The sequence below is a fragment of the Colletotrichum siamense genome (assembly GCF_013390195.1).
Source record: "Colletotrichum siamense strain Cg363 chromosome Unknown KSG_Cg363_contig04, whole genome shotgun sequence".
Lineage (NCBI taxonomy): Eukaryota > Fungi > Ascomycota > Sordariomycetes > Glomerellales > Glomerellaceae > Colletotrichum > Colletotrichum siamense.
In genome coordinates this window covers 2623313-2638298 of record NW_023501017.1, presented here as the reverse complement: position 1 = coordinate 2638298, position 14986 = coordinate 2623313, and the positions used below count along the sequence as shown (strand labels likewise).

At 56.0% G+C, this 14986-nt stretch overlaps 4 protein-coding genes across 4 annotated transcripts; 3 read left to right on the top strand and 1 right to left on the bottom strand.

Moving 5' to 3' along the window:
* Positions 1-246: 246 nt before the first annotated feature.
* On the top strand, positions 247-1118 carry rlp24 (Ribosome biogenesis protein rlp24; the record flags this gene model as incomplete). The annotated part of the gene is made up of 3 exons (XM_036638488.1): positions 247-251; positions 335-446; positions 567-1118. The coding sequence occupies 3 exons, from the start codon at positions 247-249 to the stop codon at positions 1116-1118; spliced, it is 669 nt and encodes a 222-aa protein (XP_036496249.1).
* Positions 1119-1724: 606 nt separating this feature from the next.
* On the bottom strand, positions 1725-2317 carry CGCS363_v006638 (uncharacterized protein; the record flags this gene model as incomplete). The annotated part of the gene is made up of 2 exons (XM_036638487.1): positions 1725-2123; positions 2225-2317. The coding sequence occupies 2 exons, from the start codon at positions 2315-2317 to the stop codon at positions 1725-1727; spliced, it is 492 nt and encodes a 163-aa protein (XP_036496250.1).
* Positions 2318-10230: 7913 nt separating this feature from the next.
* Positions 10231-11555, top strand: CGCS363_v006637 (uncharacterized protein; the record flags this gene model as incomplete). The annotated part of the gene is made up of 2 exons (XM_036638486.1): positions 10231-10607; positions 10736-11555. The coding sequence occupies 2 exons, from the start codon at positions 10231-10233 to the stop codon at positions 11553-11555; spliced, it is 1197 nt and encodes a 398-aa protein (XP_036496251.1).
* A 1435-nt stretch (positions 11556-12990) lies between these two features.
* CGCS363_v006636 (uncharacterized protein) lies at positions 12991-14322 on the top strand (the record flags this gene model as incomplete). Its single annotated transcript, XM_036638485.1, has 3 exons — positions 12991-13403; positions 13490-13571; positions 13654-14322. 3 exons carry the CDS (start codon positions 12991-12993, stop codon positions 14320-14322), a joined length of 1164 nt encoding a protein of 387 aa, XP_036496252.1.
* Positions 14323-14986: the final 664 nt, after the last annotated feature.

Genomic DNA, 14986 nt, shown 5'->3' with positions numbered 1-14986 from the left:
AGGAGCTGGAGGTCGGGATGCACGCTAATTTTATCGCATAGTTCGCCCCACCATCCAATCGATAAGGCCGGACCAAAAAATTTCTAAAAAACTTCCTGAAGATTTGGAGATCCCCAAGGCCATTTCGATCACCGCCTTCCGCTGAACGAGAGGAAGCGTCAACATCCTACCCACCCAAACCTCCTTCCCTTCCTTTTCCGACAGATTCGAGCCCGTGATACCCGGTGAGGTATCTACGTCCTCACAATGAGGTACGTTTGCACCATTCCCGTCTTTCTTGCAAGAAAGAAAGGCTGGTATCATCGAAGTTTCAAGCTACTAACAATGCTTCCAGAATCGAAACTTGCTACTTTTGCAGTCGCCCTGCATACCCCAGCAAGGGCATCACCTTCGTCCGCAACGATGCCAAGGTCTTCCGCTTCTGCCGCAGCAAGTGCCACAAGAACGTACGTCTCTAACCCGAAACCGAACTCCTCGCCGCCAGGCCCCCCTTCGAAGACGTTGGAAGCAAAGGCGAACCGTGGGAAGGAAGAACAACCAGCTAACCCGAACCCCCTCACCAACAGTTCAAGATGAAGCGCAACCCCCGCAAGCTCAAGTGGACAAAGGCGTACCGCGCCTCGGCGCACAAGGAGATGACGGTCGACAGCACGCTGCAGTTCGGCGCACGCCGCAACGTGCCCGTCCGCTACGACCGCGACCTCATGGCCAAGACGCTCAAGGCCATGGAGCGCGTCTCCGAGATCCGCGCCCGCCGCGAGCGCGTCTTCTACAAGAAGCGCATGCAGGGCAAGCGCGAGCGCGAGATCGCCGCCGCCCGCAAGCTCGTCGCCGAGAACGAGCACCTGCTCCCCCGCCTGCGCGGCTCCGAGAAGAAGCGTCTCGCCGCCGAGGGCGCCACCGAGGAGGAGATCGCCGCCATCGAGGCCGAGGGCCGCGTGCTGTCCAAGAACAGGGCCGGCAAGGTGTTCGGAAAGGAGAAGGTCAGGCAGCGCGTCACCGTCGACGGAGACGTCGTCGAGGAGAGGGAGGGCGTCATGCAGGAGGGCGACGAGGAGTGGGATGACGAGGAAGGTGACGATGACGAGGAGGGCGATGATGTCGAGATGGAGGATTAAGAGGGCTGGGAGAAAGAGAAAAACGAGCGAGACAAAGACAAAAAATGCTAATCGAGGAACCCCTATTTCCCTCTTCTCCTCGATGAGGAGGGAAGGGGGTGACTTTTTGGGTTTCTGGCGTTCAGGTATACAAGGCGGTATAGCATCGACGGCGTTGGTGGCTCTGAGGAATACCAAGAAGAAAAGTTTTCCGGGTCAGAACGGTCCATCATTCTCAGTCGCCGCCTTTGCTTTCCGTCTTCTGATGCCAGTCATCGTGGCAGCCTGCGCAACTGTAGATGCTGCATGATGGCTTCATGTTTTGCCAGGGGCTAGCGGGCGCTTTGTCTAAGCTGTCCCGAGGATTGGCAGCCGGTTCACAGCATGGGTGCCTTTTCCAAGGTCAGGGAACATAGATATCCAAATGCGAAAAGTCCACATCTACTACCGTCAATGTCATCCAAGCCGAAGTGGAAGTGATGCGCCCAAAGCGAGCGTCGCGGGTATCAATACTGTAGATGTTGTACAAAGGTTTTCCCCCAAAACTCCAAGCCGCAGGCCTTCTACGACCGAAAGCCCTGCCTCAAAACCGACGCCCCATAAACTCTTACTCCTTCAGCAGCCGACTCACGCGACCTCCTTGCTCTCCTTTGTGGATTGATGATAATATGTCTTGGGCGGCATGGGAAGCCCCGCCTCGACGTCCTCGATGATCTTCTTCTCCAGCGCCTCTTTGCGCTTGACCTCGTCCTCGGCCGTCTCGCTCCCGGGCACCGTCGAGTCACCGTAGTTGCCCGCGCCGCCCCGCCCGGTAGCGCCCCTCGCGGACCGCGCCAAGCTGGCGTTCACCGCCGCTTGTGTCTTGCCCGCGGCCTCCTCTTGCTGCTTGGTATCCGGCAGCGAAGAGTGATCATAAAAGTTGCCCGCCCCACCACGGCCGGCGCGGGCGTAGGCTGATCCGTTGGAGGACGATGTCGGACTGGTGGTGGTGGCGGCGGCAGCAGCGTCCTTCTGAGCCTCGGCGTCCTGTCATAGGCATCTCGTGAGCCAATGTCTTCTTTCGAACATGCTTGCAGTCGTTGTGGCAATTTGAAGTTGCACAACATTGACCTAGAAGCTTTGCATACCTCTGGCTTGGCCTTTTCAACGTCCTCGACGTCCTTTTTCGAGTAAAAGTTGCCTGCCCCGCCTCGGCCGACCTTTCGGAATACGTCAGACATGACGATGGTCAGTGGGTATCTTGTGTCTAATTAAATCTGGCTCTGAACGTCTGACGCCTGCGCGATGTACGGAGAAAAGAAACGCGATTCGAAAGATATGGCCACGCAGGCAGACAAATCTATTGAATTGCCAGTCAATGAGTTAGGCAGGCGATATCTCTGATAAGGGCTGCTGGCTGCGGCGATGAGTGACGTGCAGTTTTGTTGTAAATGAAAGTCATTAGCGGGTTCACCCCTTGGCAGGTGTGGCGCCGCGGGGTTAATCAAAGCTGAGTGGGAGGCCCCGACCACGTTATCGGTGTCCGCAGCCGGTTCTATTTTTCGGCTTGTTCTTTTTTCAGTCAGAAACATTCCTTCGTCAATGAAGACATTCCATTGCCTCCTCTGGTCCGCGCGCCGACCGGTTGCCCGAGATTTGTTGGACGAACTGTGCTTTTTTAAGGACGTCCTGGCTATTCTCGAAGGGGAAGATGCATGCGGTTCATTGGACGAGGTTAATGTGACGCAGCATTCGCCTGTCGATCGCCGCGTTCGAGCATCCCTCAGTGAGCCTTCATCCTGGGCCTCCCACGTTCGGACAGGAGCCTCGAATTCTGTTCGGATTCGGGCATATTTGAAGGGAGATCGACAGGTACATCGACAAGGCCCCTTGAGATAGAAAAATGAAGACCGACGTCGTTGCTCAACATTGCTCGTCGACCGCATCAAGAGGGAGGCGATTGACGACCATCATATCAGGTACCCGCGCGCCGCCGCCCTTCCCCGAGGGCCGCTTGGGGGTAACTTTCCCTTTGCATCTCACGATGTGATCCAGAAATAATCCAGGGGTCCAACCCCCTCGATGAAGGAGGAGCGGAACGCACGGGAGCGCCAGCACCCAAACCTTCTCTTCATCCCCGATGAACCTTCCGCAGAATACGGTGTGTGCTCCTGGGGCAAAGGGCAGCTGCTCGAAAATCAAGGAAACGGAGTATGCTTCCACGTGGAATGCTTTGCTGACGCAGGTACGCCGAGAGCAAGCTGTGAGAAGCAATAGTTTGAGCCACAAGGGGGAGGTCAACGACGAGTTTCGCAATGATAACGAGCACAGTTTGGAGAGTACCTCGGGGTACGACTGGGTACCTGACATGTACCCACTCATTGACAGGTCTCTTGATAGCGACACGCATCTTGCGGAGCCTGGAGGGGTGATGTGCAGCTGCCGCGAGAGGGGCTGGCTAGACGTGCTGATCGCCCTAGCCACTTTTCGAACTCTCGTCCGCTTGTATCTCCGCCGTTTCCTGCTCTCGTCAATTTGACGCGGGGATGGCAGCGCGCAATGATAACTACGGCCGGACCGGGATGGAGAGGTGACGGCTGACTCTGCGATAATCGTCCCGATGCCGGTCGAAGAGAAGGGAAAAGAGAAAATCCCATACTCACGTAAGACGAGGCGCAGCTAGCCCTCTCCCGTGCTCGGTCCCATGACTACGAGGAAACAGGCATCTTCCTGATCCATGTCTCGTTTCCTCTAAGACGCGACTTCGGCCGTGAAGCTGTCACTTCAGTGGGAAACCTTATCTCCTGGACAAGCAGGGTTGAGTCTCTGAAGACCGTACACTACCGGCACAAACGGTTTGTGCAGTCATTGTGCTGCAACTGAAAGATCGGCGGGGATTCCTGCCTTGATTGGAGAGCTCATGCATGGTGATTCCAGCTTCGGGATGGCATGGCACTGTTCAGAGAGTGAGGGGTGCAGCTGCACGCCTACAGGGCATGACCCTGACGTTCGTGTCTCATGGAGTTGCCCTACAGAACCACACTGCTGAAGTTTTGTGAGCAATCGTCGATTCGGCCCAGGAATTTCCTCTTCATCCGCGCGGCGGACTGGGTCCTCCCTGTTTTACAGCGCCGACAAATGGGGATAGAGTTGACGATCGACATCGAGTCGGCCATTCTGCTGTGGAGTATGCGATTGTTGGGCGACTTGGGGCGTTGCCCTTAGTGCGTTTTTTATTCTGCCCGAGCCAACTTTTTGAAAACTTTTGGACAGGTTGTCGGAGTGCAAACCGACGGGTCTGCGTGCCATGATTTGTTGAATGCGTGTGAAGGGAAGGGATTGAAGTAATGCTTGTCCAACTCGTCGGAACAGCTGTCGATCCTGAACATGGATGCCGACTTGCAAGCTGTGGCAGCGCCAATCCGCCTCTTGCGTGGATCAGACATTGGTGATGTTGATTCCCATATGCAACTTTGAACAACTGTTCTCTCGGCTGCCCCCGATGCCGTCTGCCCCGTCCACGTAAGACAAGTCCTTGCAACTTAATATCAAAGTCCTTGTTCAGGGCGTGTCGAGTCGCGGTTGAGCCGCTTGTGAGACCTTGACCGCTTTGCTGGGGCTCAATAGCAAGTCAAGTCCCTTAACCAGACCGATAAGATCCTAGTGAATCTCGGGCGTCTGACCAAACCAATCTGTTTTCTGCGAGAAGGTCATCTGTCGGTGACATAGCGTCGATTTAAGAGTTAAGGCGTTGTACTAAGATGCGTGCCCTTTTCTCCTGGAATCAAAGAGGATTAGTTGCCATCATCCCTTGGTATTAAGTTGCCGCCCGGTGAAGGTGTTTCTAAGTGCAAGGCAGAGTATAAATTACCCAAAAGATTGACAAAAACGGTCACGAGTATCGATTAGTCGCAAGTAAGCAAGTTGGCGTCAAGCCATACAGAGCCGCAGAGTAATAGACGTTAGAGCATATTCCCCTCTCGTCCAACTGCTGGACATCAGGCTGAATGACCCCATTACGAGCCACCAGAAGACTTCATTCGACGTTGAGGACACATTCAAGCCCGAACAACGGGACACGCCGAAGATGTCTTGGATGCATTCAAAGCGTCAGTTTTGGCAACTGAAACTCCGATCAACCCAGCCTGGACTTGGACGGCTGCGCCCAGTGACGCACTGGTTGCATGCTAGGTGCATTGAGAAGGCGAAAAGCTTTCAAGACTCAAGCAAAAAATGCCCTCACTCTTCGTTGCCAACTTGCAGTGTGGTGTGGTGTGGTGTGTCCATGTCCGGTCCGGTCACTGGCGGGCCGGCCGGTGCTGGAAGAAATTCTTCGCTGACGATCTTCCCATTGCCCTGTGAAATTCCTGCCCGCTGCTTAGATATTACACCACACCTGAAAAGCGCAGATACCGGGGAAGTAGTGTCAAGTGGCGACCGTGGTCCATTCTGACCGGTGAGGCGGCGGCGGGCAGAGACAACTTCAGCGACGGATTGCATCGGAGAGAGCACAATGACCGACGGGAGGAGCGGCGTGCCGCCAGTGCCACGAAAGCCCACCCGACTTGCCCAGAGCAGCAGGCCGCATGTTGCCCGATGGAAGGGAGATGGGAGCAGCTGACCGTCCCGAATGGCTCTGGCGGCGCTCTAGTACGGAAATGACGAGACGGGAGCGAGACGGCCCTTGGGATAGAGCGTTTTCCCGGGACTGCGGGATCCGTAATGCGTGCCGCGGTCAAGACCTCAGAAGAGAGTTCTCTGGGATCGGCGGATTCATGGCCAGCAAGGACACGAATGAGGCGACTGTGGTCTGCGGGAGTCGTGCGCTTGACGAATTCGAGGCAATTAGCAGGTAGGGACAGGCGAGGTAACGTAGCCGAGCATAAAGATTCGCCATCGCATGGCATCGCATCGTATGCATCAGAAAGTGCGTACATATACATACGACGACGGGGGCGGCGGCGTTGACTGACGCGCCAGCCAGCACAGCAGCGTCAGAAAGCCCCAAGCTCGGGCAGCCTCTTCATCGGATTCGCTCCTGGCCGCCCCAACGGCAACCAACAAGCTGGATAACTTCAGGCAGACCGTCCCAGCGGGTGAGTCCTGTGATTTGTGGTCACCGGGAGGGGCCTGCATTGGACCAGAACGTCTTGGTGGTTGGAGGTGGTGGTGGTGAGGAGGGATTAGGTGTGGCAGCCCCAGGCGGAAAGGTCGCCAAGTGCAGAGCCCGCCCGGCCATCCTCTTGGGGGCACGATTAGCACATCGTCGCTGGGGGTTTGGCTGGACTGCGATGCCCTTACCTAAGGCAGGATGGGGGACGAGCTGGGCAAGGAGTGGGATTGGAAAGACAACCTGAAGTGAAGTGACAAGGAAGAGGGGAAGAGATAGAGGAGGGGCGTGTGGGTGGTGTGGTGGCAGTAGGTACGGATAGTCAGTAATACCCTACCAATTGGCCAGTGCTTCTCTCTCCATCGTCGCAGTTGCTGTCGCACTCTGCAATTCAACTGTGTACCGCATTTTTTTTTTATCTGAACTTTTTTTATTCTTTCCTCGACAAGAGGCATTTCTTTCCCCTTGCTTTCCACCGTGCTTTCCGCTCAACATGGAACTGCACCTGCTGCCCCTGATCTGACGAGAATGGAGACTTTGAGACCTGGTCCGTGTTTGTACTGTCGGAAGCAACTACGTCACTGCCTCTCTCAATACGGACGGACTTTCCCCAGGTATCCGTACACTGTCCCCACTGTGCGGTCGCAGGAGCGCTGAGCCATCGCCACACAGTGTCCAGTCACCACGCCTCCCAGCTGACACTGTAGTCTGCACTGGGGGCGTGACTGTAGCACTGATGGGCATGTGGTTTCTCTGAGGAGGGCAGGGCGAGGTATCTTTCTGCATCTTGACCAATGGCTCTGCACTGTGCAAGAACTGGTTCCTGCTTCTCCAGCAGCATAATTTTAGTGCGAGCACCTACCTAGGTACCCAGAGCGAGCTTCCCCAATGCTGATCAGCCCAACAGCGCCGTCGAAGAACTGTCTCTAGCTTGGCTCCCGTGTGATCAACGATCAACAGAACCGTCGGGGAATTTTGTTTTCTTTATTGTTTCTTTTGGTGTTCTCTGCGGCCTGCTGACATCTCCGGTTCTTACCATCACTCAATTGATTGGCAGGAGGTGATGGAGAAGTGGAAGCCAGAGAACATGTACGTTGACAGCAACAGAAACCAACTCAGGAAAAGAGCTCTCTGTCTCAATGTCTACCCGAGCCGATGTCAAGGCACACACGGCAATTGAAGAAACGCTGCACATCATCCATCCGAGTTTCAATATCTGTACTTTGCAGACACGCAGCGCTTTCTTATTCCACCTTCCCCAAGCTTCCTGTCTCTCGTCCGGCCTACTACCCCTCATTCGTCCACGGCACAGCACAACACAGCGCATTGCGCACAGCTCACACAGCTCACAACCTTGAAGCTCGCACAGCACAACGCGGCATGGACAACATGGCAAGGCAGGCCATGGCATGGCAAAGCATCGAAACCAAAACACGGCAGAGCTACGGATGCTGCTACTGCGTTCCTCCCCGCGTCCTCTAACTCTCGTTCCTGATCCGAAGAGGAGCCACTTCTCCATTTAATTGAGAAACGGAGGCGACCAATGCTCCATCTCCAGACTCCTGGCCGCGCCCGGGAGCAAAGGATGGACTTCCGGTTGAGGTTGGACGGATACACCTACGGGTACCTGATGGAGTTGTCAGGCCAGCAGGCAGGGGAGAGAAGCTGTCGTGGGGTGCAACGCAACTAAGCGTCTGGCGGTCGCCGAAACATGCCACTTTGCTTAACGACGAGCCTCTCGCTTGAACCCAAGACATGGCATTTTCTGAACCCATCCTCTCAATCATTCCACTGGGTTCCCTCGCGAACAGCATCGTTCGTCAAATCAACCCCAATGAGAAGAAGAAGGAAAAAAAAAAAAAAAAAGGCTGACACAACACGACCATTTCTCACTTCAGACGAGAGCACGGCGAGGGGAATTGACTAGGGAAGAATAGGCCACCCGAGCCAAATTAAGCCACCTTTGTCCGGGCAGAGCAAGGCACGAGTCCACCATCTTTTGGAGTGAGACGGGCGAGGCACCTAACCAACAAAGAACGGCGGTCCTTTGCTGGGGCATCTCATTACGTTTGGCTTTGCGCTGACGGTGGATGCCTCTCTCCAAAAACATCCAACGCTTACACCTAACCCGAGTTCGTCTCTACCGCCTGCACGAGCAACTCTGCTGAACGAGGCTCGCAATAACTGACTGCTGTAGGCAGTCTTTTTCAGAACCATCGCTTCGAGCACATCAGCTTCGAGAGGATAAAAGTGCCGGACATAAAATTGCCCATTGCTATTTACGACATGCAACCCAGGCACGCTATCGGGCTTGAATCAGCAAGGATTGGTTGATGGATCTGGCTGGACTGAACATGGGGACGGGGGACTGCAACTTGGGCCTGGGTCTGAATGGACTGGTTTCCCAAGATTGATCAGCTCACCCCTCTGCGAGTGACCTTTCCCCGCCGCACCGGCGCCTTACGGACACAGCAATCGCTCGGGAGGCCGACCATCGCTGGTCCAGCGGCGGCCCAGGGCAAGCCCAGAGGGGACAAGGACACACCACGGGCCATGCTCCATGCTCCTTGTTCCTGGCGCCCGTCCGCTGTCCACAGCGTCGTCGTCCACTTCCCACCACCGGAGCGAGCGCGTGGTGCTACCTGGCAGCCCAGGCCTGGCAGCTTGTACGAAGTACCTTACACTGTGGGACTGCAATTGGCACTGGACACCTTCTCTCTCCTCCTGCGGCTGCGCAAGGTGGAAGGGGGCAAGAGGTACCTTCACTTCACCATCCATACCGTGCCCGCCCCGGTTGCCCACCCATGGACACTTCTTCCACTCTCCAACCAAACTCCAAAGTCTACGCCCCCTTTTCCGCGGCCCACCCCCAGCCCCAGTCCACCACCACATCCCTCCACCCTTCCTCTCCTCTTTCGCTGTCTGGCGGCGCTCTACGGCGGTACAAAGCACAGTATGGCGAAAGGTGAGCAATGAGGACGTGGGAGGGAGTGTCGTGGGCAGAGCGAGAGACGAAGAGACAGACGGCGGGAGAGAGACAGAGAGAGGAGACTGTGCCCCTCCCCTCCATCCCTCCTTCTGGCACCTTCATCCTAGTGATCTTGTTGCTAAAGCGGCCAATGAAGACAGATCCTCGTCCCCGACCAGCGCTTCTCTTTCATTCTGGCAACTTGGGAAAGGGCTGTCTGGTCTGTTTCGCCCATCGCTGGACTTTTTGGGTCCGTCTTCCAAACGTCCTCTGTCTCGAGCCCACAACTTTTGCTCTCACTCAGCTTCCGTCCATACAAAACAAAGCAACACAGAACACAGCACAAGAACAAAAAAGTTGAAGCCGGCCTGGACCTCGAAAGCCCTGTTGATAATCAGTCGACTAACCCCCCTAGAGCCCCCTCCAAAGGAAGACACCCTTAACCGTTCAATACCACCACTACCAGTACCACCACCACCTCCCACCACATGCTGTCGGCTGGCCCAGCTCGGAGCTACTAGGCACACCCGCCCACAGACACACCCCTGCTGAATTGCTGCTCCTCCCCAAAATAATATTATTTCTTGCGTCCGGAGGCTTGTCTTTGCGACTCACTCATCACCTGCCTACTTGTCTAACGCTGTCCAACAACACCACCAAAACACCACCGTTTCTACAAACGACTACGTTTCTACGATATTTTGCGAGTCACAAAGTGTTCGACCACCCGCGTCGAACCTGATCAGCATCGGTAGTCGGCAATGGCCTCCTCAAAAGTATGCCCGACTTCGGGATTCTACCCCATGCCCTGCCCTGCCTAGCTCGCTCCTATCACGCATCCGCAACCCAGTCTCTCGTGCTGATTACTCGTCGTCCGTCTTCAGGAAATGCAGCAGACCACGAGGCCATTGAACCAGCACCGTCCGTCGCTCTCGTCTGCCTCTTCTTCCGGACTTACCACCCGACAATCCCACTCGCGTACCAACTCCCACTCCATCCTCAGCGGCGCCCTCAATGCCAACCATCGTGTCACCCGCCGAAAGTCCATGACGAACACTGCTGCGAACGCGGCAGCCATGGCAGCGGCGATCAGAGAAGTCGGAGGGGATAAGGTCACGCCTATTGCCGTGAGCTCTCGCCGTAACACGGCGTCGAAGAGCGCTGCTGCTCGCGCCGCAATCGTCGGGAGCCTACCTTCTCCCCCAGCGAGCCTGCCAACGCAGAAGTTCCACTTGGACGGCAAAACGGAAGTCAACGAGAACGCAATTGAGGACGAACCGAACAACGCATCGGGCGACGAGGGGGAAAACAACACGCAAAAGGCTCGCATGCGTCGCGCTAGCGATGGCCAGCCTCTCGTCAAGGAGGGCAGCAGGAAGTTCAACCGCGTTGAGCTCAAGTGCGAGACTTGTGGAAAGGGATACAAGCACAGCAGTTGCCTGACCAAGCATTTGTTCGTTCCCTTCCCCATTCCCCGCATCCCCGTTCTCCAGTTCCCGTCCCGGGTTTCGAGATCCGAACGACGGACCTGGTATCATCAATGTAGTAATCGGGCGGTTTGTTGACTCATTCTCTGGTCAGGTGGGAACACACTCCCGAGTGGTCTTTGACTTCCAAGCTCCTCATCTCTAAGCACCAACAAGTGCAACTACTAGAGGCAGCATCTGTCCTTCTGACAATGAACCATGGTAAGGACGAGGCCGACGCCGATGCGGCCACGCCCCCGGATTCTGCCAAGGATTTCCCCAGTGACCAAGAGTCTGCCTCTCCGGCGGCATCTGGATACTCGGACGAGAGGCACAGCTCGGCTGATACCACTCCTCCGCCTCAATTGGAAGGTTTTGCTTCGTCGGATCGTTCGTTCGCGAAGAGATTTGGCTCTGGAAGCGGATTCGGTCGGTCGTATCAATCTGCGCCTTCTACCAACCCACTCGTGACGGGCAGCATGCCCCATGACTCAGGAATCTCCTCCCACTTCCGCCACAACAGCCAAGACCAGCGACCACCGTCGTCAGGAAGGAATGCTACTGGCCAAGAAGACCGCGACCTTGCGGCTGCCGTCGAGCTCCTGAGCTGCAGCTTCAACAGCAACAACGGGCGCCCGGTGGGTGTTCCCGCTGATGCTCCTCCCGTGCCTCCTCTGCCGGCGCAATACCTCGATCAAGCCGCATCATTCTCCAGTGCAGGATTCAGTGGTGGCTTCAGCGCAGGATTCAGCGCAGGATTCCTCAGCAGCTTCCCCAGCAGACAGCCCGAGAGCTTCACTCGCGGTGAAGTTCGCGGTGCCGATGTCAAGATGGAGGACAACGACAGTGTCATGGACGATGACGACTTTGACCGTCGATCTCGATCTCGAAGCGACGAGGACGACGATGGCGTTTTCGGACGGATGGAAGAGTAGCGCTTCTGCCATCGACCATTGATGCCGACGATATCTGAGGATATGAGTTCATGACCGCGAGGGGAAGACGAGGGGAGGAATGTTTCATTTGTACCACCATATACTAAACCCTGTAAATGAGGTGGTTCTGTCTCCGCCGCCGATCTCTCAGCACCAAGGAGTGGAGGGCCCGATCTTGCATCATCATGGCGAGGCCATGGGAGGGGGAGCAAGGCGTTGGGCGCCGGGGGGGAAGGAGATCGAGATTGCATCTCCACGAGGTTAAAGTGAGAGACGGAGAAGGCGTCGAGCGAACGCCCAAACTATCACACTGATGGATCTTGCGATACAAACGAGTGCGATGTCCACACGAATGGCCGCAAGCTCTTTTGATCGGTTTGACGCCAGCATAAGAAATAAAGAGAAAAAAAGATCAAAAACCGTCATGTGCAAGTTGTGACCTGTTTGGCCTTGATGACGGAGATGGTTGGCAATAAATGACTGGCTGTAGTCGGTGGCTCTTGTTTACCATGGCGATGGTTGGCTGGATTGATGCGGCAGGTTGGCAGGCTCAAGCCAGCAACAAACTTAACCAGGCAGCATCCCCGGAGCTTTGCTCCCGAAGGCGAAGATTTGCATGTGAGCTCATCAAGCTTTGAAGATCACACAGGCACCCAGGCAAGCACACGGGAGGCTGGTGGAACAGAGCGTTAGAGAGAGAGGAAATGTTTGGGCCCAAGACGCGAGGGAGGCAATTGGGTATTTTATGTTTCTAGGTTGGCGAGGAAGATGATGAAAGCATGCAGGAGAGGAGGAAAAAAAGCAGAGAAGAGAAAACTCTGCAACATACGGATCGAATAAACGGAGCAAGTAAAATTCGATCCTTGCGAGCACCCGCTCGCTGTGGAGTTTGGGGTGCTGCAGTGGGCGGAAGCACGGCGGTCGTTCGGGGGCCGGCGGTATGGGGAATGAGCAGACAGTGGCAGCAGCGACAACAAGCAGGACGGTCTAGCTGCCCCGGGCCGGCAGCCAGCTGATGCCAGCTGTCACAGCCTCCAGCCCAGCTGCCTTACCTAAGGTAATCAGCCATTGCGGGCCCTTTCAGCGTCGTTCGCTCTCACCACCTTCCTCTAGCTGATGTTTCCCCGGCGACGTCACCTTACCCGCAGGCACAGCTTTTTCTCCACTCGTCAACATCATAGGCCACGATTACCCGTATTGGTGGGAGAGGAAGGTCTCACTTTTTTCTCCCTCTTACCTTCTTGAGCTCATTCTGTCGCAAGTCGCAAACGGTAGCTGCGCTTCGCGTCGTCTTATCGTGCTATCGCCCGAGTTTTCCTTTCCTCTACCCCTCTTGCTGGGCGCATCGCTAGGTGCACTTACTCCTTTTAATCGGCTCTTCGAAGCAGACACTCACTCACAACACCTCCACAACATACCAAAAAAACAAATCACAATGCCTACTCTCAGGAGAAGAGCTGCCTCACGGCCCGTCGAAGACGTCGACATCGACGTTGACGAGACCAAGACTCGCGCGGTCGAACCTGTCGCGAGCAACCTCGAGACCCTGGCCACCGCGCCTGATGGACAGCTCGAAGCGCTCGGCGTCGTCAAGGATGCGACGGAGGTCACAACGAAGGAGGAGATCACAGAGCAGATCAGCGAAAGGGATCGCGACCACCAGCACCCTAGACGACAGCGCTCGCACCTGCCTACCGCGCTACAGTTCCCCCTCGTCGCAGTCCTGAGCTTCAGCATTTCGAGCTTGTGCTACAGCTTCCTCAGCGAGTGGAGTCGCGGAGAGCTGGCAGGCATCTCCAAGAGCCTTGATACCTGGGGAGAAGTCGCGACACTGGCGGGATGGAGAATGTGAGTTGTCCCTGAGCTCGTGCGGCGACTGGCTACGCGATGACCGCATTCAATGCGCGTTTACTGATATGGGTTGCTTTGGACAGATTCGAGCTTGCTTTGGGCTGGTTCGGTAACTTCGACAGCTACGATCTCGCTGCGCTCAACTTGCTCGCGCATGGTCCACCGGTATGTTCAACCTCGTTGTGGACGGTGGTTTGGAGACATCCGAATCAAGCTTTTCGGCGTACTGACGAGAAGTCATGTTTAGGTTTACCTCATTGCAACTTTCTACAAGATTAGCCCTGCCACTGCGATCTCTGCGCTGGGCATCGAGATGCTTTCCACCTTCGTGCCATTCCAGCTCCTTAGGCCTCTGTCAGGCGCGCACGCCGGCGCTAAGAACGTCGCCAACCGCGAACTCCTTTCCGACGTCTCGATCACCATCTTCACCACTGTCCTCGCGGCGGCCACCTACAGCGCCACCCTCTTTGTCTCGTACAAGACGTACCTGCCGACGGCACTGGTGATGTACTTCAAGGGCCTGCCCACCTTGGAGCCCGCCTACGGTTCCAACTTCGTGGCCACGCTCCCTGTTACATTGGCTTTCGGTATCGCCGCGAAGACCTACATCTTTACACCATTTGTGGCGACCGGCAAGACCACGGAGGATGGTAAGCTGGAGGAGTTCGACCCCGCCACGGCTACGCTGGGCGAGACCCTGGCTTGGAACCTGTGGGGCTACACCACACGCGCAAAGGTCGTCATTTTCCGCACCACGGTGGCTATGATCTTGACGGGTGTCAACACATACTTGCAGACTTTCATGACGGTCAACGGCGTAGAGTCTTATGGTGCTGCCCTTTACGCCGGTGCCTGGGTTGCTGCTGCATTCCTCACAGGCGTCGGCCTCGGCTTCGTCGGTGGCGGAGAGGCATAAGTGTGGGGGAGAGCTTGCCTCACTTTGTACTGTAAACTAGGGGGACGGCCAGCTTGGCGGGGCAGACTTGGGAATTGCTTTTGGGTTCAAGAGGAGTTTGTCGGGCAACTCGTCATCAGCCACGGGCGGGTTTACTGCGAGCTGCTTTTTGCAGCTTTGTAACGGGCAGAAGAGGAGGCTGGCCATCTGTTTGGGACGGACCACGGGGACTGCGAAAGGTGCACAACATGGATGTTGCGCCTTGCTCCGTCAGTCATCAAGCTTCTGTATACCATTTCTGCTTTTTTTGCTTTTCCTTTTCTCTCTCTCGTATCTATCTTGAGTAATGCACAACTCAATATCTCTTCAAAAGCTGTGTCTCGGTGTGGGCTCCCAGAAACCGGTTTTGAACGCAGCAAACCTGGGCATACACTGGTCTCGTCGCTACGATCTTGCCCTTTCGGGGGTGACGTGCCGGTCATGATGAACCCGCAGTCAGCCTCGCCTGGACAATAGAGCTGGAGGCTAGTCCATATCAATCGGCTCTGTGCAGCGCGCTAGCGGGAAAATGTCTCTGGCGCCTGATTGGGGATGGGCTGAGGAGGAGTTGAGTTGAGTGGTCGGGCAGCCGACGTAGGGCTGAAAGGGTGGGGGGTAGTGGTGGTGGTTGACGAGCCCAAGAATG